Source organism: Chlamydomonas reinhardtii, chromosome 12, assembly GCF_000002595.2.
Source record: "Chlamydomonas reinhardtii strain CC-503 cw92 mt+ chromosome 12, whole genome shotgun sequence".
Lineage (NCBI taxonomy): Eukaryota > Viridiplantae > Chlorophyta > Chlorophyceae > Chlamydomonadales > Chlamydomonadaceae > Chlamydomonas > Chlamydomonas reinhardtii.
This window is the reverse complement of record NC_057015.1, coordinates 5,344,901-5,367,859: the sequence shown is the minus strand read 5'-3', so window position 1 is coordinate 5,367,859 and position 22,959 is coordinate 5,344,901. Positions and strand designations below refer to the sequence as shown.

The window sequence follows — 22,959 nt, the reverse complement described above, 5'->3', positions numbered from 1 at the left end:
CATACAGGAAATTGTATTCGTAGGCTTAAGTGCATGGTTAGACGCAGAGCTGGCGTGAGGTGTTAAGTGGACCCTTTGCAAGCCCGGGGCCACCCGAGAGCAACGACGATTGAGTTGCGCGGCCGAGCCCTCGCCAGGCATCGGTGGTGAACTTTGACACGCATTATAGGCCATGGCAATAGCCTTGGCGGGATATAGCTGCCGCTAAACCCAGCATTCCGGCGCCGGCAGCCGTCTGCGCCGGCGCCCGAATCGCCTTCGCACTGAACAGCACCGGGCGCTAGCGGGGACGACAATTAAGGATGGCCGCAGCGCCGGCCAAGGAGGTCACCACCAAACAGGTGGCGGCCGTGCGCTTCGGCTTCTACTCGGAGGACGAGGTGCGTGCGCGGGCGACACGCGCTCCACCGAGTGCGCGGCGCCTTCGCTCTTATGATGCTAACTCTGAGTGCCTGCGTCTACCCCCTTGTCTCTGTGCCCTTGTCTCCGTCTCCTCGCCAAGCATTACGCTAAGCAAAGTCACGCCGTGCGCCTGCAGGTCCGGAAGCTCAGCGTGGTGAACATCACCTGCCCCCTCATTTTTGACGACGCGAAGGTGCCAGTGAAAGATGGCCTCTACGACCCCCGCATGGGGCCAACCGACTCCCGCGACAAGTAAGCATGCGCGCATTTGGGGCAGTGCTTGGGGTCTGCAATTACCATGCGCTGCTCTGGTTAGCGGCACTTGGTTGCCGGCCTTCCGGGCGACAGGGATGCTCCTGGTAGGACGCCCTTCCTAAGCGCCCCTGTCCCATCCACCATTTCCCGACTGCCTCTAGGTGTGGGACGTGCTTGCTCAGCCACGACCGGTGTCCTGGGCACTTCGGGCGCATCGAGCTCCCAGTGCCAGTATACAACCCGCTCGTGTTCAAGTGAGTTGTGGGACTAAAGCTGCGTTGTTGTGAAGCTGAACCTGTGTGCAAGCCGTGCCTCCCTGTGCGACAACGCACATGCGCCTGACGCATGTGCCTCCGCGATCCCCTTTGTTACCTTTGTTGTCTTCTCTGTGCCTCCACAGGGTCATGTACAAGCTGCTGCGCTGCACGTGTCTCCATTGCCACCGCTTCAAGCTGTCGCAGGACACGGTGAGCAGCACCTCCCACACTGGCTGCTCCTGCCTTACTTGTCACCACCTGCACGTGTTGATCGTGTGCACGAGCAGCTAGTGTTCATATGTGACACGCTGCCGCCGCCTCACCGCCGTGCCCACCCTGCCCCGCGCCACCGACTGCCCGCAGGTGGACACGTACCTGCGTAAGCTGACGCGGCTGGTGGACGGCGACCTGGTGAAGGCGGTGGAGATCTCCACGGAGCGCCACGTCAAGGTAAGCCGGCGCTCGGCCTGTTGCCCAGGTATGCTGCCATTTCGCTATTCAGATGGCCTTAGACTCCATGGTTGCTCTGCCAAAATTGTCGTGTCCCACCTCAGTTGCTGTTGCTGTGGACTGAGCATGTATGTGTGGGCGTCTTTCCTCAACTGTCCTGTACAGTCCAAAGAGCTGGCTGAGCTGATGGCCGGCGGCGACAGCGACGACACCGAGCCCAAGCCCGACAGCAGCAGCAAGGCCGCCGCGGGCGGCAAGCCCGGGCAAGCGGGTGCCGGCGGCAAGGGCCACGCAGCCCGGCGCAATATCACCCAGCACACGCTCGAGGCGATGCAGGTACGCTTGCGTGTGGATATGGTGTCATGTGTCTGTACGGGTTCTGTAGGGGCATGCGCGTCGCGCGCAGCTGCTAAGCCGGCGTGCCGCGCCCACAACCGTGGCCGGGATGTGACTTCATGCTGCGCATACGGAGCCGCTCCGTCGTGTACCGCCCCAGTGCGCTGGGGATGGGGTCGGCGGGGCGAACGCCGCCAAGAATGGATGCGCGTGCTGCTGTGCCGTGCAGCGTGCGTGTGCGCGCGGCATACATCCCTCTTGATAGCTGTTAGCAGCCTGCACCCGCTGTGTGGGGCATCATAGCTGCACATCATGCATCCATATCGCAGCCAAATAAGCCGGCATTCGACTCGTTGTGAGACGGAATGTGACTTAGTGCTGCGTACAGCAACAGGACCCACCTGGACGCTCCCACCACCTCATGGTCGGGCGCGTAGTTTATTGGTTCCGAAATCCTTATGAAACATGCATATTGGCTTCACTCATACTGCCCACATGCACGGTGGTGCACTTGCCAACATCGCAGCCAAATAAGCCGGCATTCGACTCTTTGTGAGACGGAATGTGACTTAGTGCTGCGTACAGCAACAGGACCCACCTGGACGCTCCCACCTCCCTATGGTCGGGCGCGTAGTTTATTGGTTCCGAAACTCAGAACCATACCAAGGCATCTGCATCTGCACCTGCATCCGCCGGCCACCGGCCGCCTTTCCAGTGCCCTTGCACCGCAAGCCAAGCGTCTGCTTACATCCGCGGTCCTGCTGTCCCATTGGTCACCCGCAGGACACTATCTCTGAGCTGCTGGGCAAGATGAACAGCAACAAGTGCCAGAACTGCAAGGTGACCAACCCGCAGATCAAGAAGCAGGGCACCACCAAGCTCTTCTGCGTGTGGTCGAGCCGCAAGGCGCTGCTGGACAACGCCAAAGAGGGGTTCAACATCGTCAACGTGCTGGAGCGCGGCCGCGATGACGTAAGTAATGTTACAGTAATAGCAAGAGCGGCTTGCGATAGGCTGTGCACGGTACGGTCAAATGGGTCGTGCTAGACCGCCAGCAGCTGGCTACCTAGCGACCATGGGGCCTTGCTGTCATCCGCAGCTCCTCAATCACTCGCGGACGCGTCCCCGCCTTGGCGACGCAGGTTGTCGGTGACCTGGAGCGCGGCCTGCAGGCGGAGATGAAGACCAAGGCGGACAGCCGCAAGCGCGCGCGAGACGCCAAGGCCGAGGCCGATGGCGAGGGTGGCGGCGCCAAGATGGCGCCCCACACCGGCGCGTACGGCAGCGCTGAGGACTACATGGACGTGGACGACAAGAAGCGGGCCAAGCGCGACACGGACGGCGCCAACGCCGACCTCAACGAGCTAAGCGATGATGACGACGATGAGGAGGATGAGGAGGAGGGGTCGGAGGACCTGCACGCCGGCGAGCCGGGGGCGCCTGCCGAGGAGGCAGGGACAAGCGGGCGCGGTGCTGGCGGCGGCAAGGGCGGCAAGGGCAAGGACGGCAAGGCGCCCGCACACCTGTGAGTTGTTATTCCTGCTTTTGGGTTTTTGTCATCGGCGCATGGCCCCTGTCTTTCGCTTCTGCATGCGCCCTTCCCTCGTACTAACCCACTCTTCGTGACTTCGCTGTCTTCAAATGGTGCAGCGATGTGGCCACCAAGTACATGACGCCCACGGAGGTGGAGGAGCACCTGAGGCTGCTGTGGAGCCACGAGTGGCCCATCCTGTCGCTCATCTACAGCGCGCAGGTCAGCGCCAAGCCCGGCCAACGTGGCGGCGCAGGCGGGCGGCTGCTGAATGAGGCGGAGGCGCGCGCCGCCTACAAGATGTTCTTCCTGCGGTGCCTGCCGGTGGCGCCCAACAAGTTCCGGCCGCCCTCCAAAGTCGGCGACGAGCTGTGAGTGACGCTGCGCTCCCATGCGCTTGCTGTTTGCGTCACAGTATTGCTGTAGTTCCCTTGGTATACTTGCGGTGTTGCTAACGTTTTGTTCTACAGCCTGGCCCCTCGTGCTATGCCGTGGTGTCCGCGCTCTCACGCTCCCTCAATCCTTCCTTGCCCTCTCCTTCCCGGCCCCTCGCAGCTACGAGCACGCGCACAACGTCATCCTGGCCAAGATCATCAACTCCTCGCTCGAGCTGTCCAGCGGCCCGCGGGCGGTGGACGCCGCCGCGCGGACGCAAGGCGGCACCGGCGCCGACCCGGCGCAGGCCGCCGCCATGGACCTGTCGCGGCGTGTGGCCACGTGGCTGGCGCTCCAGAACCACGTGTGCGCGCTCATGGACAGCACTACGGCCGAGGACCTGGACAAGAGCGGGGCGCAGGGCATCCGGCAACAGCTGGAGAAGAAGGAGGGGCTGTTCCGCAAGAACATGATGGGCAAGCGCGTCAACTTTGCCGCGCGCTCTGTCATTTCGCCCGACCCCTACATCGGCGCCGGCGAAATCGGCGTGCCGCCCTACTTCGCCAAGCGCCTGTCCTTCCCGGAGCGCGTGACGCCCTTCAACGTGGAGCGGCTGCGCGCGGCGGTGATTGCCGGCGCGCACCAGCACCCCGGCGCGGTGGCGGTGGAGGACGTGACCACCGGCCGCATGATTCAGCTGGGCAACCTGCCGCTGGAGCGCCGCCAGGCCGTGGCCAAGCAGCTCATGTCCAGCACCGCCGTGCTGGGCCGCACCGGGCCCATCTCCACGCGGCTGGGCCGTGCAAGCACCGGCCGGCCGGGCGCGGGAGGCGGCGCCGGCGCCGCCGCGCTGCCGTCCAACTACATCGTGTACCGGCACCTCCAGGATGGCGACTTGATGCTGACCAACCGCCAGCCCACGCTGCACAAGCCCGGGCTGATGGCGCACCGCGCGCGCGTGCTCAAGGGCGAGCGCACCATCCGCATGCATTACGCCAACTGCTCCACCTTCAACGCCGACTTCGACGGCGACGAGATCAACCTGCACCTGCCGCAGGACCAGCTGGGCCGCTCCGAGGGCTACGTCATCGTGCACGCCGACCAGCAGTACATCGTGCCCACCGACGGCAAGCCAATCCGCGGCCTGATCCAGGACCACGTCGTCGCCGCTACGCTCATCACCAAGCGTGGCACCTACTTCACCGCCGATGAGTACCGGCAGCTGGTCTACATTGCCTGCACGCCCTGGGTGGGCAAGGGGCCCGCCGCCGCGGCAGCGGCGGCTGCCGCCGAGGCCACCGGCAAGGCGCGGCCCAAGGTGACCGTCACGGCCGCCGGCAGCTCGTTCGACATCGATCTGGAGCCGCCCTGCACGCTCAAGCCGCGGCAGCTGTGGTCCGGCAAGCAGGTGGTGTCCACCGTCATCTCGTTCTTCACGCGCGGCCTGCCGCCGCTGTCGTTCTCGGCGGGCGGCAAGGTGCCTGCCAGCTACTGGGGCGCGGGGAGCGGCGAGGACGAGATGCAGTTCCACCGCGGCGCGCTGGTGCGGGGCGTGGTGGACAAGAACGCCTTTGGCAAGTACGGCCTGGTGCACGCGGTGCAGGAGCTGTACGGCAACACGACGGCCGGGAAGCTGCTGTCGGCGTTCTCGCGCCTCTTCACCTACTACCTGCAGTGGCACGGCTTCACCTGCGGCATGGACGACCTGCTGCTGGTCCCCGGGTCGGAGGCGCGGCGCGCGGCGCTGCTGGCGACGGCGGAGGCGCGCGCGGTGCAGGCGTCCAGCGAGCTGCTGGTCGACAAGGACAAGAAGGGCGCCAAGGGCAGTGCGGGCGAGGGACTGCCGGCGGAGCTGCTGGCGGACCCAGCCAGCCACGCACGGCAGCTGCTGCACTACGAGATCAAGGTGGATGGGTGGCTACGAGAAGGCAGTAAACAGCTGCAAGGAGAGAAAGGGAACGGCTTGGGAAGGGACATTAAGGCAGTGTTTGGCATTTTGGCCGCGGGTAGAATTGTGGCGCTGCTGTCTTTTGGTGTGCACTTTGCCTCACTCATTCCCATGCCACGATTTTTCTTTCCTGTCCTCAGGTGTCTGCCGAGCTAGGTGAGCGCTACCGCACCAACCGCGACACGGGCAAGGCGCACGACATGAAGGGTAGTGGCGCCATGCACGCGCTGTCGTCCGAGGTCATCAAGGTCTGCCTGCCGGGCGGCCAGGCCAAGGCGTTTCCACAGAACTGCCTCTCGCTCATGACCATCACCGGCGCCAAGGGCTCGCTGGTCAACTTCAGCCAGATCAGCTGCCTGCTGGGGCAGCAGGAGCTGGAGGGTCGCCGCCCGCCGCGCATGGCCAGCGGCAAGACGCTGCCGTGCTTCCGGCCCTATGATGGCGGCGGCCGCAGCAACGGCTTCATCGGCGACCGCTTCCTGACGGGGCTGCGGCCGCAGGAATACTACTTCCACTGCATGGCGGGGCGAGAGGGCCTAGTGGACACGGCCGTCAAGACCTCGCGCTCAGGCTACCTGCAGAGGTGAGCAAAACGGCCAGAGTGATATGTAGGTTGCTCAACATTAGGCATACTCGCGCATTGCATACAGAAGGTTATTCCCGCATGCACGCGGTAGCTGAAACGGCCCACGGTCAAACATTCGCCTGTCCATTCAGTGACTGGGGGGATGCCGCGTGGAGCCTACAGTGAAACAAATTGCCAGCGCCAAGACCACTTGCGCCCGCCTATTTTCCCACGGGCACGTGTGATAATAGCGCTGAGACATCCAAATGCACATAGCTAGTTGCGCCACGCTACGCTACGGTGTCTGGGGGATGACCAAACATGACCTTCACCTGACAATATCTGAGCACAATCTGTGCTGACAACATTCCAAGGTCCTGACAGACTTGAGTCGTAGCGCAACGCATATCCAATTGCACTTTGCCCCTACCCCACCTCACTTTCCGAACGCAACGCCACCCTCACCGCGATGTCTCTCTTCTGCGCCTGTCCCTCACGCAATCACTCATTTGCCTGCCCGCCCAGGTGCCTGGTGAAGAACCTGGAGTCGCTGCGGGTGCACTACGACGGCACCGTGCGCGACAACTGCGACGCCTCCATCGTGCAGTTCGCGTACGGCGAGGACGGGCTGGACGTCATGAGCGTGTCCTACATGCGCCAGTTTGGCTTCCTCGCGCGCAACGCCGACCGCTTCTCGCAGCTGGTCGACCGCAAGGACGCACTGGCCGCCTCCGCCACCGCCGGCCTCACCGCGCACGAGGCGGAGGTGGCGGCGGCGCTGGAGGCGCGCAGCAAGCTGCTGGCAGAGGCGGACGCGGCGGCGGCGGCGGGCAAGAAGGACAAGGCGGCGGCCGCGAAAGCGCGCGCGGCGGGCCTGTTGGGCGGCCTGCCCATCACGGCGCTGCACCCGCCCACAGTGCTGGGCGCCGCCAGCGAGGCGTTTGCGGACGCGCTGCGCGCCTACGTCGCCGCCAACCCCGACGGCGCGCTACAGGCTCAAGACGCCGGCGCCAAGAAGGACGGCAAGAAGGACAGGAAGAAGGATAAGGAGCTGGTGGCTGCCGGCGGGCGGCATGGTGGCAAGGGCAGCGTGGACGGGCCGCTGTTCGGGCAGCTGATGATGCTCAAGTACATGCGCTCGCTGGCGGCGGCGGGCGAGGCGGTGGGCGTGCTGGCGGCGCAGTCGGTCGGCGAGCCCAGCACGCAGATGACGCTCAACACCTTCCACATGGCGGGTCGTGGAGAGGCCAACGTGACGCTGGGTATCCCGCGTCTTCGTGAGATTCTCATGACAGCCGCGCCGCGCATCAAGACGCCCGTCATGACGCTGCCGCTGGTGGCTGGCCTGGGCGTGCCGGAGGCGCAGGTGCTGGCCAACCGCATGCGGCGGCTTCGCCTGGCCGAGTGCCTGTCGGGCATCACCGTGGAGGAGCAGCCAGTGGCGCGCTGCGTGGGCCTGCCTGAGGGCTTCGGCCGCGTCTACCGCGTCACGCTGGCGTTCTTCAAGCCCGCGCAGTATCCGCCTGAGGCCAAGCTGTCGTTTGACGAGCTGGTGGCGTCCTTCCAGGGCCTGTTCAGCAAGCGGCTCAAGCACGAGGTGGAGAAGGAGGCCAAGCGCAAGGCCGGCGTGGGCATCGGCAAGGTGGACGTGTCGACCGTGCAAGATAGCGAGACGGCGCCGGCGGCCACAGGTGAGGCAGTGTGGATGGGAAGCGGGCCATAGGCAGGGAATGGATTTGTAGCCCAGGGTGGCGCGGCTTAGGGCTTGAGAAGTTGGTTCCACGGCCCACGGTCAAACATTCGCCTGTCCATTTAGTGACTGGGGGGATGCCGCGTGGAGCCAAGAAAGACGCTTGAGGCGGCATGCAGCCATCCCCTTGGGAAAGCGCGTGGGAGGCCCATCTAGAGGGCGCTACGTGTATACATTGAGGGCACACACACACACGCGCGCCTGCGAAAAGATATATGTCATAAACGCATGCGTAGCTGAAACGGCCCACGGTCAAACATTCGCCTGTCCAACCCGTGACTGGGGGGATGCCGCGTGGAGCCTACAGAGAAGCAAATTGCCAGCGCCAAGACCACTTGCGCCCGCCTATTTTCCCACGGGCACGTGTGATAATAGCACTGAGACATCCAAATGCACATAGCTAGTTGCGCTACGCTACGCTACGGTGTCTGGGGGATGACCAAACATGACCTTCACCTGACAATATCTGAGCACAATCTGTGCTGACAACATTCCAAGGTCCTGACAGACACGCAAAGCTCTATGCACCCTTATCGCATCAGTTCGTATGGCCCTTGCCCCGGGCGCCAGCGGGCCCCATGCGCTGAGTCGCAGGCAGGGCGCCAGATGGGGCCCAAAGAAGCCCTAGTCACAACCCTTTGGTTGCGACCTGGCACGTACCGCACTGACGCGCGGGCGCCCTGCTCAGCCGCGTGTCGGCCAAGAAGGGGCACCACTGACAAGATTGCGGGCACAATAACCACTCTAATAGAGCATAGCCAAGCAGCGTAACTTTCTTAGTGTATGCATTGTTTGTGAAGGTCGGCACACGGTCAAACATTCGCCTGTCCAACCCGTGACTGGGGGGATGCCGCGTGGAGCCAATAGGAAGCCTTGTGCGGCCGCTATAAGAGCACACCCGTTGTCTTTCCACATGCGGGAGTGTTACCGTTGGGTGGCCACATCCTCTTCCTAGAACCATCGGTGTGCTTGATCATACGTACCTGACACGGCACACGGTCAAACATTCGCCTGTCCAACCCGTGACTGGGGGGATGCCGCGTGGAGCCAATAGAAAGCCTTGTGCAGCCGCTATAAGAGCACGCCCGTTGCCTTTCCACATGCGGGAGTGTTACCGTTGGGTGGCGACATCCCCTGCAAGGTCGTTTGTACCGATGCTTTGACACGTCCGCGGCACGCACTGAGTGGTCTGGTGCTCTTCGCAATCTTTTTACTGCAGGCAACGAGGACGGCGACGGCGAGGCGGGCGGCACCGAGCGCACGAAGAAGAAGAGCGAGAAGGCGGACGATTTCGAGGACGCCGAGCCCGATGAGGAGCTGCGGGAAGGCAAGCTGCGCTTCCGCGGCGGCCGCGGCGAGGCAGCCACCTACGACGCCGGTGATGATGAGGACGAGGAGGCTGCGGCGGCAGCGCGACGCCAGGCTGCACGGAGAGGCCTGGGAGACGCTGATGAGGAGGACGCCGGCAAGGCTGAGACGGCACAGGTGAGCTGAGTGGCATGGGCGGCGGGAAAAGACAAGGGGCATATTTGGAAATGCCAAACCACTTGTGATCGCAGGAGCGTTGCGTCGGGGATGATGATAGACATCAACCACACAGACCTGTTCTGAGACGGGCAAACGCCCGGTGCAGAGAACACTGATCATGCACCACTCTGACCCAACGCAAGCTCTTAAACATGTGCCCATCGCATACCTAGCATAAGTGCCTACAGCCCATCGTTGACTTAGCACGCTCAACCTCCCGCATTCCACGCCCGCACCACAGGACGCCGACGACGCTGCGGCTGATGATGGCGCTGCGGCCGACGGTGGCGCCGCCGCCTCGTCCGCCGACATCGACTACAAGAACCACACGTGCAGCCTGACCATCACACTGCCGCTCAGCAGCCCCAAGCTGCTGATGCTGGAGATTGTAGAGCGCGTGGCCGCGATCACGCTGGTGCGGTCCACGCCCAACATTGAGAAGGTGTATGTGGTGGAGGGCACAGGCAAGGACGCCAGCGTCAAGCTGCAGACCGACGGCGTGAACTTTGAGGGCGCCTGGGAGCACTCAGACATTGCCGACGTCAACGGCATCACAACCAACGACGTGCACGCTATGCTAGTGACGTACGGTGTGGAGGCGGCGCGCGCGACCATCATGCGCGAGGTGCAGAGCGTGTTCAGCGCCTACGGCATCGGCGTGGACCCGCGCCACCTGTCGCTCATTGCCGACTTCATGACGCACCAGGGCGGCTACCGCGCCTGCAACCGCATCGGCATCGAATCCAGCGTGTCGCCCTTCCTGAAGATGTCATTTGAGACTGCGGCGCACTTCCTCACGGACGCCACCCTGCGCGGCAGCGTGGACGACCTGAAGAGCCCCGCGGCGCGGCTGTGTGTGGGCCGTGTGGTGGAGTTGGGCACTGGGTGTGTGGAGCTGGTGCAGCAGATCGGCGGGCTGGCGCCCGGGCACTGAAAGGTGTAAGGTGCCACTAGCGCGCGGTGTGTGCATTTTGACTGGACGACCCGAACAGGACATGGCTGTGTGATTGTATATGTTTAAGGCGCGTGTGATAGTCCAGTGCAGGATGGGAGGGCGCTTCTGTGCCGCAAGTGTTGCTGAACCACTGTCTGACTGAAAGAGACTTGACTGAGCATGCGTACTGTGTGATTTTGCCAAGATTGTTGTGTGGGAGCGAGTTCATACTGCTAGACAGATATTTCGTGCCCATTCAGGTGCTTGCAACAGCGCCCCTTATGCTGACGGCACATAGATAGTGTGGGTATACAGAGTCGATGCGCGGCTACACGTAAGCCGCTCATGCACGGTACGCTGTGCTGAAGCAGGTGGATCACAATGAATACATTATGCGAGTGGGCTTATCCGGCATTCCGGCCCTGACCGACCGTGTTGCTCATGGCAAGTGGCATTTGCGTTGAACAGAAACGCGTTTCAGCGTCCCCCAGCCATCCATCTGTGCAGACCCAGAGTCTGGTCGCCGCTCAATACCGATGCATTCACCACTCCCTTACGACCGTGATCACACCCAGGTGGAGGAATTGACACCAGAGCACTGCCAAGTACCGGTCCCAAAACTCGGGTTTGCCGCCCCGACATTGCTTCACACCGACACGGCCGGATCACTACTGCGCTGCGGCCATGCGTAGTCTCTGTTGTACTCCTCCAGCCTCAACCGCACACATGCCGTATACAGCCGGCAGCAACTTCGCGCGCCCTCGTGAGGCTTTTGACGAAATGACGTCATAATGCGGGTACCGTATCCCGCAATCCAAGCTCGGGGCCCCTTGCCAGTGTAGACCACCACAATACGAAGCGGGCACACCGGGCACACACCTTAGTGAGTCCACAGCGGCATCCCGCCGCCGCTTATTCGGCAAACCAGCGTGCGCTGATCCAGTCCATTGCAATACCCGCAGCACTGTCAACCCCATCGACACCCACCGCCCTCTACGCAGTTAACAGCATGCCGCTGCCTTCCACCATCAGTCCACCACACGTGGTCAGGTGCATCGCAGTGCCCTGCTACTACATGCGGTGCGTCAGCTAAAGATCTTCTTAAACAGGCTCTTGCTCTTGCTTGGACTGCGCTCGGTCTCAGGCTCGTCCTCAACCTCTGAGTCCTCCAGCTCAGGGTCCCGCTCCCCCGGCAGCTCTCGCGGACTGGCTCTCGTTTGGCCGTAGCCGCTTGAGCCGCCTGGGCTAGCTGGCGTAGTGCTGACTGTCAAGCTACTGCCAGCGGCAGCAGCGGCAGGTTGATGCGGGCTGCTTTGGGCGCCCGCCGCCGCTGCAGACGAGGCAGCTGAGGAATGTGCATCCATGCCAGCCGGCGGCCGGGCAGAGCCAGGCGTGTTAGCCGTTGCGACGGCAGGCACTATGCCGGAGTTTGATGTCTTGCCCAGCCGGCTGAGGTGCGGCGTGCCAGCGCTGGCGTTAGAGCCAGCGGCGAGGGGCGACACGGGGCTGGTGAAGGACTGCGACAGCCGGCTGGGAATGAGCGGGGAGCCTGTCCTGAGGCCGCGCGCTGTGGGCGACGGCGCCTGTGGCGGGGACGGCCGGATGCCCGAGGAGCCTTTGCCCGGGCTGTACGGTACCGCACCGCTGGCGCTGGTGGAGGGGCCAGCCGCGCCGCCACCCCCACTCGCGGCTGAGTCCACTCGCAGCCGGCTGAGGTCGTGCGCCAGCTCAGCCGCCCCGCGACTGGGAGGCGCCCCGGTAGCCTGCCCGCTCAGGCTGCTGCGGCCACTGCCTAGCCCGCCGCCTCCACTCTTGCGCCCAGCGTTCGTAGGCAGCGGCGCCATCTGCTGCGGCGCGGGGCTGGCCCGCCCTGCCGTGAACGACCGCGCCAGCACCGGGCTGCCGCGGCCGCCAAGGGGCGCCGTGAGCGAGGCGTACAGCTCCTCACGCGTGAGCGCCCGCCCGCCCTTGGGGCTGTCCTCGCTGCCGTGCGCCGCGCCGCCGAAAGACCCTGAAGCCATCGCCGCCGCCGCAGCCGCCACTACAGCCTGCGCACTCATGCTGTTCATGCGGCTCAGTGGTGCCTGCCCCGTGCCGCTGTTGCGCGCCGTGCCCGCGCGGCTCACGCGTCCGCCTGCCGCACTGGGCCGCCCGCCCGTGGTGCCGTCACCGTCCGACACGCGCTTCACCGATTTGAGTGCCTCCGTTGCCGCGCTGGCCATGCCGCCTGTGACCGAGTCCAGATGGATGTCGCGGTAGCGCATGCCGTCCATAGCGGACATGGAGCTGGAGTGGCCCAGGAAGCGGCCGCCCTGCGCCACCGATGACACCTGCAGCGGCCGCGGCGGCTCCTTGCTTGGCCCTGATGGCTCGCCGGCGCCAGGCGCATTGCTGCCGCGGAAGCCCAGCTGGCGCGGCTCCACGAACGAGTCTGTCAAGGTATGGAGTCGGCACACGCGGAGGTTCCTTGATGTTCAGTGCTTTGCCGGCGTGCTGTGTTGGCCCGGCAGGCGAGCAACACCCATGGCCTGGATGCCCATTCTTCATGCCCATGCAACTATACCGGCCTGCTGTGCACCCACCCACCTGTCTTGACCAGCTGCCGCCGTGCGGGCGCCAGCACACTCTGCTTCATGTGGCTCACGATCCAGGGGTGCTCTGCCAGCTGCTGCACGGAGGGGCGCTTGCCCACCTCCTTGGTCAGTGACCAGCGAATGAAGTGCGTAGCGCCCTCCGACAGCCAAGGCGGGATGAATGGTTCACTATTGAGGATTTCGGCAATAGTTGCCTTCTTCTGGCCCTGTAGTTGCAAGGGCCGCCACGAGCACGTTCAGTGGATGTGCGGCACGAAGACCCCGGACGGTCCACTGCGCCGAACCCGCAACGTCCAAACTCAATCACCCGTCATGTGCCGAGCACTTTCCCTTATACCTTGTCAAAGGGTGGCCGCCCCACAATGAGCTCATATGCCAGCACGCCCACCGCCCATGCATCCACCAGCGGCGTGTAGTGCAAGTGCTTGAGCTCCTTGTGGTCCTGCGGCCGGTGCTTGTCCGGGCACACCACCACCTCCGGCGCCACTGCACAGGCAGCGGGTCAGGTGCAAGTAAGTCCTGCAGCATGGTACACGTCATTGGGTGGAGCCCTCGGGCCCAAAGGTCACCACACTTCAAGGCGCTTAGCTGGCCCCTACCCTTCCCTCACGGCTTCCACCGCAAAAGCGCATGCACGCTGCCACGCGCATCTACAGCTGCTCTCCGCTCATGCTGGTGCGTGCGGAGTCGACATCATGTCGCGCGCAAGCCTGCCGGCTCGAAAGCCGATGTACCATCCTTATCTCCATGGCGGTGCCCGCCCCACTTTGCAGCCGCAATCTTTGCCGCCACCACGCCCAGCACTCACTGTAGTCCAGTGTGCCCACGCGCGTCACCGGCCGCTCCTGGCTGAAGTTGATTGACAACCCAAAGTCTGCGGCGAGGACATGCGGCAGTTGCTTCCTTATGTATGCTTGCGCCACGCCGTCGCCCCTCGTACGCAACGGGCCCGGCATACGCCCAAGCCACCTTGTGCCGCCTTGCCTTACCCGCCACTTTAAGCACCCCGGTCGCAGTGAACAGCAGGTTCTCGGGCTTGATATCACTGCGGTAAAATGCCAGGAAGCGGGGGAACGGCTAATTTAGAGGGTGGGGCCCGGACAAGGTGGGCCGGCTCGGGCCGGCTCTCATCAACCTTTGACACAGTCATTTGCGGCGTGGACCCACCGGTGAATGATACAGCGACTGTGGAGGTAGTCCAGCGCGCTGAGAAAGGGGTAGACCACCTGTAAGCCGTGGCAGAGAGTTGTACATCGATCATAGTCTTCTGATTGCAAGGGAAAGCACTTTGTGTTCCCCCGAAAAGCGTTTCCGTGCCACCCCGACCGCTCACCGCGCGGACCGTCTCCGCCTCGTCCAGTTGACCACCTCTCCGCTCCACCTCCGTGAACACGTCGCCCTGTCCGCGACGCGGCAGTCCGTAAAAGTCAGCGTCAGGAGCACCCCAGGGTTGGCCGTGGCACTATCCCGCGCAGCCAGGGTCTTCCTTTGTCTTTCGGCCATGCCAACGTGCCCCGTTTGACGGTCACTCCCCAGCCCTACCTTGCTTGCGTACTCAAACACCAGGTAGATGCCATATTGGTCCTCAAAGGCCGCCCACTGTTGTGAGTGACATGTACCCCGCCATGCTGAGTTAGTCAGGCTCAGCAGGGAAACAGGCATCATCAAAGCCAGACATGGCGATTTGGACTTACCAGTTGGATGATGTTCTTGTGATCAAGTGAGGAATGAATGGTAATTTCGCGAGCGACTTGGAAATGATTCAGCTCACTCAGTTTTTGCTTATGATACAGCTTCACCGCGACCTGCGCGTTATTACACGATGTCAGCAAACACTCACGCCAGACTTTGATCCTTAAACCCTTCGGGCGCACCTGGTTTCCTGACGTCCGACACGTCCCTGCGTGCACATAGTGGTTTGGTTTGGTGAGTAGACCCCGGCAACGCTGGTACAGTCATCAAGCTTACCAAGGTACACGGTGGATGCATATCCACTTCCAACCTTCCTAAGCAGGTGGAACTGGTCCACACGCCTGCGGGAGCCGACACGAGGCAGGGGCGCCCGGTCAGAGTGGTCAGAGGGTACCAGAGCTGGCTTGAGCTGGCTTGACGCCCCACCCGCTAGTGTACAAATTTGACGACCAGCAGCTTGCAATTACTACCTAGCAGCCTAGAGGCTTAGGCTTGCAGGACTCCGCTCTGGCTGCTCCGCACGAGAGGCCTTAAATGCGAGCATCATCTTGTTCAGACGCGCTTCCCGCATCGATACAGCGTCACGTTGACGAACGACTACCCACGGCCTCAAAAGCAGTTTAGGGATAGAGCAAAAGCTTGCACACGGAACTAGGGGGTTGCTGGCGAGCGCATGCGAGGCCGGGCGACGCACCATATGTCGCGTTTCCGCATTATGGGCGGGCAATGGTTGGTGACGATTATCGTCCGGCATGCCGCAGCACCCGCATCCCTGTGAAAACAAGCCAAAACGGGGTGAAAGTTTCTTGGCGGACCGGGGACCTCACGGACGGAGAAAGTCAGTTTGACGCATCTTGCATAGTCCTACCTGTGTCCTTGCGACATGGCTGGATACTAACGCAGCGTTCCACGCAGTCTAAATGTTTAAGCACTTCCGCTTCCTGTGTTGTCAGCTAAGATCAGGTTACGTAGCGACATTCTATATCAACAGTTGCAAAATATAGCAGGTCAACAGCAGGTTGAGGGAGCCGTGGTGGCCTGTGACCATGGGGTTTGTCATTCGGTCCCCCACGATGTTTCCCTTGTCGACTGGTGCTTCACGGCGCCGCACCCGGCCCCTGTGACGTGCCTTGTGCGGCACGAGACACACAAGCTGCACGAGATACGAATATTTAACTCTCACGTGTAACAAGTCCCGGTCTCCCACAGTCCGGCTGAGCGGGGTAGGGGTGTAGGGCCTGCAGGCGCAAGCCTACGAGCTGCCTACGCGGCATCTGGGGAACGGGGGAACGCGCATGGGAACGCCTTCGGTGGAGCTGTAACATATGCAACGAAGGTGACAGCTCTGATCCTTACTTTGTTGCAGCTGTGGGTCTACCTTGGACCCGGGCCTAACACACCTAGATATACGGCGCTCACAGCGGACTGCACTGACTGACCACGCGAGCATCTACAGCTCTCGACAAAGCCGCCTCGTTCTTTCAGGAAGCTCTCATGTCACAGCTGAAGGTAAACACAGTCATACATCGCTTACAACTTTCGCCGCTTACGCCTCTGCAGCCACAGCGGCTGCGGCTACCACGCTGCACCTTAATTCAGGCACCTTCCCCCAAGCTTGCAAGCCATCTATCCGGACGGTCAAAAGAATCAACGGGGCGTTCCCTTCTTCTCAACGCACTTTCCTTGAGAGGGAGAGCCACCTTTCTTGTCAAGGCTTGCCACATCCCATCATCATCTATAGGGGCAGTGTGCCCCTTGCGCTATCCGATCGCAGTTAACACTACCTCATCGCTACACGGGTGCATCACTACCTCTGCCTACCCACTTCCCCACGCTGACCAGCGCTTGACAGGGCCAAGGCGCATCATGGCCACGCGTGCACCTCTCGTGCTCACGTCAAAGTTACGCTCTCGAGGGCTGAGCCCCGCGCCTCCAGCTAGGTCACGGGCTGACGCAGTGCTATGTCACAGCCGCCATGCATGTTCGTTGCCCTGTGCTTTGCAGATCCCGCTGCAGGCCGGGAACCGCTTCAGAAACCCATTCTCAAACTCCCAACACGCCCACAGCCTCGTTCCGGTCAGACTAGCAGCGCTGCATTTACCGGCCCTTGCCCTTACCCTTACGCCCGCCCTTCTTCATCTTTTGCTCGGCGCGCTTGATGGACTTCTTGTCCTTCTTCAGGCGCTTGTCCAGCGGCGGCCCCTTGCGGCCCTTCTTGCTCTTCCGCTTGGCGCTGCTGTGTGCCTTGGCGTAAATCTTCTCAATCTCGCGCATCTTGGACTTCATGGGCACGTCCTCCTGGTCAGCCACAACCTGTGGTGCAGGTAAGTAGCGCAGGGACGAGTGGTTGGGCTTCTTACTTGATCCCGCAGCACAAGCTTCCAGACCTACTACTGACAGTAAAACTTGTTACCCGCCTTGACGCTGCAGAGAGGCGCAGATGTGGCGAACAAAGGGAGCGCAGAGGTGCCAAAGATCCCAAACTCACGTTGGCCTTTTGCTTCGCCTGCTCCAGGCGCTTGACCAGTTTCTGCTTCTTGCGCGCCTTCGCCTCCGCGATCTTCTTGATGGGCCGCGCGTCAATCGCCTTTAACCGCTCCTTCTCTGCCTCTATGTCCGCCTTCGTGACTTGCGGTATCGGCCTGCACGCGGGATACGGGCATTCATACTTGAGTCAGGGCTCAAGCACATGCATGGCCACCAGAACGTGGGCGCCACGCCACCGTCTGTTTAAGTCTACCGTATAGACTAAACCGGCATGCACATCAGCAAGTGATCAAATCCACAACACCGCCAACACCCGGCCATAGTCCTGAATACACGCACCTCATGAACCGGCGCTCATCCTCTGCGAACCAGCGTGGTAGGCCAGTGTCGTGGAAGGCGAAGCGATTGTAGGCGGCGTCCACGATAGACTCCTTTTCCTTGCGCCGCAGCATTCGCTTGGCCAGAGCCAGCACCTCCGCTTTCCCCTACAGGCCAGAATGGGCGGAGGGTGTTCGTAGGGTGGTAATTGGATGCGAAGGTGCATGCCCCTGAGGTTTGTGACCCACCGCAGGACGCGTGCGTAGTTAACATAGTGCCCAGATGGAGAATTTGCCGCGAAACAATTGCAATCATGACCCAAGGGGGCCATCGTCTAAAATGTAGTAAGTGTTAGGCTCAGGGTTGCCTCTTCTGCGGGACTCAAGCCAGGCTTTTGTCCAAAAGCGCCATTATAGACTCCCTAAAACACACCGCCTTCTACACGCACCTGATCGTCCAGCATGTCGAACTCGTCCTCGGAGTCGGTGCCCGAGTCCGAACCGGAACCAGAGCCCGACCCGGACGGCTCCTGCGGCACCACCTCGAAGTCAGCCCCGCCCCGCCGGCCCTTGCCGCCCGCCAGAGCCGCCGCGGACGTCCCGGCGCCTAGACCGGACCGCGCGCGAGCAGAGGCCTGTGGGAAAGGGGGACATGCAATCGTAAAATCCTGCGCCTGCTCAAGCACAGGCGCTTCAATACCATGCGCTGCAGGCGCACACTTTGGTGTGCAGCGGATACGCCAGACGGCAGGGGCGCATGGTAATGCCACTTGAAATGCTTTTGGAACAAGGCGCTCAGTTGTGTCAGCATAGTACGTTCAGCGAGCTCCTTGCGGAGCCCTCGCACAAGAGGTGTCAGAAATGTTTGGCTGCAATCATCACCGCGCCGACTAGCATGCAGCCCAGCCGTGTCCCCGCCTCCAAATGCCCCCACGCCGTGTTGCCCGGCCCACGCTCACCGGCTCCTCGTCCTCCTCAGCATGTGCGGCCACGGCCTTCTTGCCCTTCGCGGGTGCCGCCTCCGCGCCGTCCGTGCGGGCCTTCTTGGCAGGCCGCTTGTCCGCCGCGTCTTCCCCAGCGCCCGCCTCCTCGTCGTCGTCGTCAAGCAGGTTGGGGTCCGCGAACAAGTCCTGCTTGAACCACTGTGCCGCCATGGCCGAGCCGCTCTTGGCCACACCCGCGCGGTCCTCATCCAGCGACACCAGCAGCCCGCCTGTAGGTTGCCGCCACAAGAGAGCACACGAGAGCAATGAAGAAACACAAGAGCTGCAAATCCATAGGAAGATGAGCCAGCACGGAACCAGCAGGAGCGCAAGACATCAAAGCCACCGTCGTACGCCGTGCGACCTCCCTTCAGCCCAAGTTGCAAGCCCTCACCCACCCTCCATGTCCTCGCCGTCGTCGTCCTCCAGCCGCTCCACATCGTCGTCCTCGTCGTCGCTGCGGTCAGCTGCGGCGCCGCCCTCGTCGTCCTCGTCCAGCTCGCCCTCCATGCCCAGCCGCTTGCGCCGCTCCCGCTCGGCCGCCGCGCGCACACCCTGCGTGTATACGGTACAGTTCCAGGGTGGCTAGGGTAAGGCCCATGGCACGCGTCTCTACGCAATATGTAGTAGCTCTGTGCAATCTAAGTATTGTCACACACGCACCTAGCAGCTACCTACCAGTTGCTGCCCTTCCATACGCAATCCGTGTTTTTCCCCAGAACCCGGCACGTGGGCTGCTTTCACCGTTACCCGTTACCCAGCAAGAAAAACTGACCACCCAATCCTACACGCGCTATCCACTGGCGGGTTTCCCGCGCCACCATGCGCGCCACCGCCCAGCCGCCCTCCTCATGTCTCTCTGGCTCCCACCTTGCGCTCCAGGTACTCCTTGTACGAGTTGTCCAGCGCGTCCTCCAGATCCATCTCGTACGCCAGGTCGCTGTCCATGTCGCTGTCCGCGTCGCTGCCCGACGCAGCGTCCGAGTCCTGTGCATGATTGGCGGCTCAGTTGAGACACGCGCCACACGACGCGACACTCACCCCTACCCTGTATATGCCGTGCCGGCGCCATGTTTGATTCCTCCCCACCCCAGATTTAATGGGCTACTTGACCTCTTCCCGGGTCTTCACAATCACGTGCCCAACTTGAGACCCGCCCGGCCGCTCCCAACCATGCCTTGCCCCTCTCCGCTCCCCGCGCCCCGCCCTGCCCACCTCGTCGTCGGAGCCGGCCTCCAGCACGTCCATCATGTCGTCGTCGGGCACGTCCGCGTCGCCCAGCCCGGCCTCGACCCCCTTGAGGTTGAACAGCTGCTCCGGACCGCCCTGCAGCACGTCGGGTAGAAGCCGCCGGCACAGGCGCGCACATCACATAGGGTCAGTGCTAAATGTCGTGGCGCCTCATCCTAAGAAAACACATAATTGTGAGCCCCCCTGCGCGTTCCCCATCAACCGACTCAAGCCCATGGCCACCCACCGCAAAGAGCAACCCCCGCGAAGTTGAAGTTACCTGCAGCCCCTCACCCAGCCCACCTGGTGCGGGTCCTCGCCCAGGCCCTCGCTCTGCACCGCCTGCGCCGCGCGCAGCTTGGCCTTGATCTTCATCTCGCGCCGCTTGCGCTTCTCGCGCTTGGCCTCGCGCGCCATCTTGTCCTTGAGCGCCGCCATGTCCGCCATCAGCGCCTCCTCCGGGTCCACCGCCTCACCCTCCTTGCCCGCCTCACCGTCCTTGCCCGCCTTGGCGTCCGCGCCCTTGGCCTTCTTGTGACCGCCCTGCACAGCGAGCCACGCAGCAGCCGAGCGTTGAGGTCAGCGTACACAACATAGCATGCAGCGCTGGCTTGGGCACGTGTCACGGGAGCATGCCACACCGCGCTGCCAACCCAGCTTACAACACATCAGCGGTCGCAGGACTACCAACCGTGTGAATGCCCCTCACCATTCTCTCTGACTTCTACCTCGCCTTCTCCGCACCCTGCCTGACCAGCAGCTTCCCATCCCTCTCGCCCCACCTTGGCCGCCTCCTCCTCGGTGGCCAGATCTGCCTTCAGGTCCTTCCGCAGCGCCAGGCGCCAGCGCAGCAGCTGCTTGAACTCGCTGCGGCCCAGCACCTGTGCACACAGCCACACACCACCAGCCGTGCAGGTTATTACAGGGCGTGGGTGCAAAGGCCATGTTCGCGTCGTCCACATCGCAGGCATGAACGTGTGTGACCTGCCCTCTTGTCGGCTCCGTGTTTGGTGCATGCACGTGTGCAACATGTCAGCCGCCGGGTGCATCCATGTCACGCCACGCATGCACGCGCCCTGCGTGCCCCAGCCCCGCACCTGCAGGTCCTTGCACAGCGTGCGGATCTCCGCCGTGGTGGCGGCGTGGCTGCGGATCTTGGCGGCCAGCTCCTTGGGCTCCGCCGCCCCCTCGCCCAGCCCCTCCGCCACAACCCAAGAGTGCGGGCCCTCCAGCGCCATCTGCGAGGTGAGGAAGCAGGAAAGCACCACGCTTAGCAACTAGCACGCGCACCAACTTGCAAACGGCTTGCCACTTCAGATTACAGGGCGATGACGGACTGGTGCGTTGGGTGGGCAGTCGACCGTCCTCGCCAATGCCCTTATAAACTGCCCTTCACTCCAACGCCAATCACCATGCCTCCCACCGCGTCCTATCCTCCCTGCTTCCCGTCCCCCTATACCCGCGCCCCATAGCTCCACGCCCAGTCTCGCCCTCCCGCGCCTCGTCAGCCCTCGTTTCCTCACCTCGGTGAAGTTGCCCAGCATCTCCACGGGCCCATCGCTGACCAGGAAGGCCAGCGCACTGGTGATGCGTTGAGAGGTGGAGAAGCCCTCATCGTAGCCCTCACGGAAGCGCCGCTGCTTAATCTTCTGCCGCAGCAGCGCCTCCGGGCCCATCACCTTCTTGGGCTCCGCCACCTCCTGTGGAATGAACCGACGCAAACACCACAAGGCCCCGCTCAGCACCACTTGACGCCTCTGCAGACGCCGCCACCGGTTTGTCCCCCTGGACCCGGCTGCCCCCGTCCCGCTGCGCACCTGGAACAGAATTTTGCTGTCCAACAGGCGCGGGTCGATCTTAGCGGGCGCCTTGAAGCCCAGGCAAACCACGAAGATCTCAGCCGAGGTGTTACGCGACGCCGCGGGCTTCGTGGCCTCCACCTTGTCGAACAGCTGGTTGAACGCGTACAGAAGCGCGTTGTAGTCCTTGGACCTGCGCACGGGGGCCCCGGTTGCGAATGAGCGCTGCGTATCCTTTCTGTGCGCCCGTGCCAGTGCGTAGCGGAAAGCCGCCAGGCATCCCGCATACAGGCGGGAGACGACAGAGGCGCGGGCTTCTGTCAGGTGTTCAGTCAATCCCACCTGAAAATCTTGGTTACAAAGGTACCCTTAGGCGCCAGAGTCTCCACCGCCAGGCGCAGCGAGTCCAGCACCAGCGAAGACTGCGTGTTGGTATTGGTATGGGCACGGTTTGGTGGCACGCCCAGTCAAAACACGGTTGTCCTGCCATGTAACTACCGTGTGCGCAACCACGCCCTCAACAACACACTTTACAAGCGGCCACTGGCTCTGCACGCACCTGGTTGTATGCCTCACTGGCCCAGGCACCACCGACGTTGGGCGCACCATCGTGCAGCACCACGTCCATCTTGGCGCCCCCCGCCTCGCGCTTGATGGCCGTGCGGCACTGCTGCGTGGTGATGTCCTGCACCAGCGTCTTCACGCCGCGGATGGGCTTGATGGGCGCCAGGTCCACACCCAAGATGAGGGAGCCCACGGGCATGGTCTTGGCCGCCACCTGCAGCCAGCCGCCTGCGCGGCGCAGCGACGGCGACGGCGATGGCAATGGCCACGGTGGGTGGGCGAAACCCCAGGGCGAAACCCTAGTGGTACCTTCCCTTCCTGTGTTCCGATGCTCCCTTGTCCCTTGTACATCCCTCGCAGAACGGACAAGTGCATCATGCACAGCGCCCATACAGGCTCAACCACGCCCCAGCAGCGCGTGCTGCGAGGCCGCCAGTAACCCACCTGGCGCAGCGCACAGGTCCAGCAGGGTCCGGCATTTCCCCAGGAAGTTGTACTTCCGGTTCAGCTGAATTAGCTTAAACGCCGCACGTGAACGAAATCTGCACATACATTGCGCGAGAGGGCGCAGTGCTCAGTCGGCTTGCGACAGCATGCAACGTCAGGCGGCGGCGGCAGCTTTGCGAGGCCCTAGATTCCATGTACTCGAGCGCCAGCACTAAATAAGTATACGAAAGCCAAGATTAGCGTCGTCCGCCACGAAAACCTCGACGCCCGACGGCTGCACTTGATGGTTCGCGCTTACCCTTGCTCCTTGGCAAGGTGGTAGAACTTATCCAAGCGTCCCTTTCCCTTTTTAGTCTTTCCCATTTTCGCAAGCCTTAGGAGTTGCTCCTTTTGGAAGGGTTTGTGACTGGCGTGCCAAAGGCCAGGGTACGTTCAGCTTCAAAGGAAAAGTGTTCCTAGCAATACAACACAATGTAAGAACAAACACAGCTTGCTCCAGTGAGGCTTTTCGACTTC

General features: G+C 62.6%; 3 protein-coding genes across 3 annotated transcripts; 1 reads left to right on the top strand and 2 right to left on the bottom strand.

Moving 5' to 3' along the window:
• Positions 1–44: 44 nt before the first annotated feature.
• Positions 45–10,780, top strand: CHLRE_12g529600v5 (uncharacterized protein). The gene is made up of 14 exons (XM_043068542.1): positions 45–380; positions 539–654; positions 819–911; positions 1,058–1,124; positions 1,278–1,364; positions 1,530–1,700; positions 2,484–2,672; positions 2,843–3,225; positions 3,351–3,602; positions 3,787–5,512; positions 5,695–6,137; positions 6,645–7,810; positions 9,089–9,354; positions 9,638–10,780. Exons 1-14 carry the CDS (start codon positions 303–305, stop codon positions 10,328–10,330), a joined length of 5,730 nt encoding a protein of 1,909 aa, XP_042918637.1. The 5' UTR covers positions 45–302; the 3' UTR covers positions 10,331–10,780.
• Positions 10,781–10,782: 2 nt separating this feature from the next.
• CHLRE_12g529550v5 (uncharacterized protein) lies at positions 10,783–15,596 on the bottom strand. The gene is made up of 13 exons (XM_001696913.2): positions 15,485–15,596; positions 15,311–15,388; positions 14,893–14,957; positions 14,799–14,824; positions 14,619–14,729; positions 14,467–14,523; positions 14,258–14,323; positions 14,092–14,150; positions 13,914–13,969; positions 13,733–13,798; positions 13,262–13,410; positions 12,917–13,130; positions 10,783–12,761 (listed from the first exon to the last, which is right to left on the bottom strand). Exons 1-13 carry the CDS (start codon positions 15,499–15,501, stop codon positions 11,416–11,418), a joined length of 2,310 nt encoding a protein of 769 aa, XP_001696965.1. The 5' UTR covers positions 15,502–15,596; the 3' UTR covers positions 10,783–11,415.
• Positions 15,597–16,130: 534 nt separating this feature from the next.
• On the bottom strand, positions 16,131–22,917 carry CHLRE_12g529500v5 (uncharacterized protein). The gene is made up of 17 exons (XM_043068541.1): positions 22,742–22,917; positions 22,441–22,538; positions 21,992–22,224; positions 21,775–21,854; positions 21,451–21,625; positions 21,157–21,333; positions 20,731–20,871; positions 20,416–20,514; positions 19,937–20,176; positions 19,619–19,729; positions 19,274–19,390; positions 18,802–18,958; positions 18,380–18,633; positions 17,870–18,055; positions 17,443–17,588; positions 17,105–17,258; positions 16,131–16,929 (listed from the first exon to the last, which is right to left on the bottom strand). Exons 1-17 carry the CDS (start codon positions 22,804–22,806, stop codon positions 16,714–16,716), a joined length of 2,649 nt encoding a protein of 882 aa, XP_042918636.1. The 5' UTR covers positions 22,807–22,917; the 3' UTR covers positions 16,131–16,713.
• Positions 22,918–22,959: the final 42 nt, after the last annotated feature.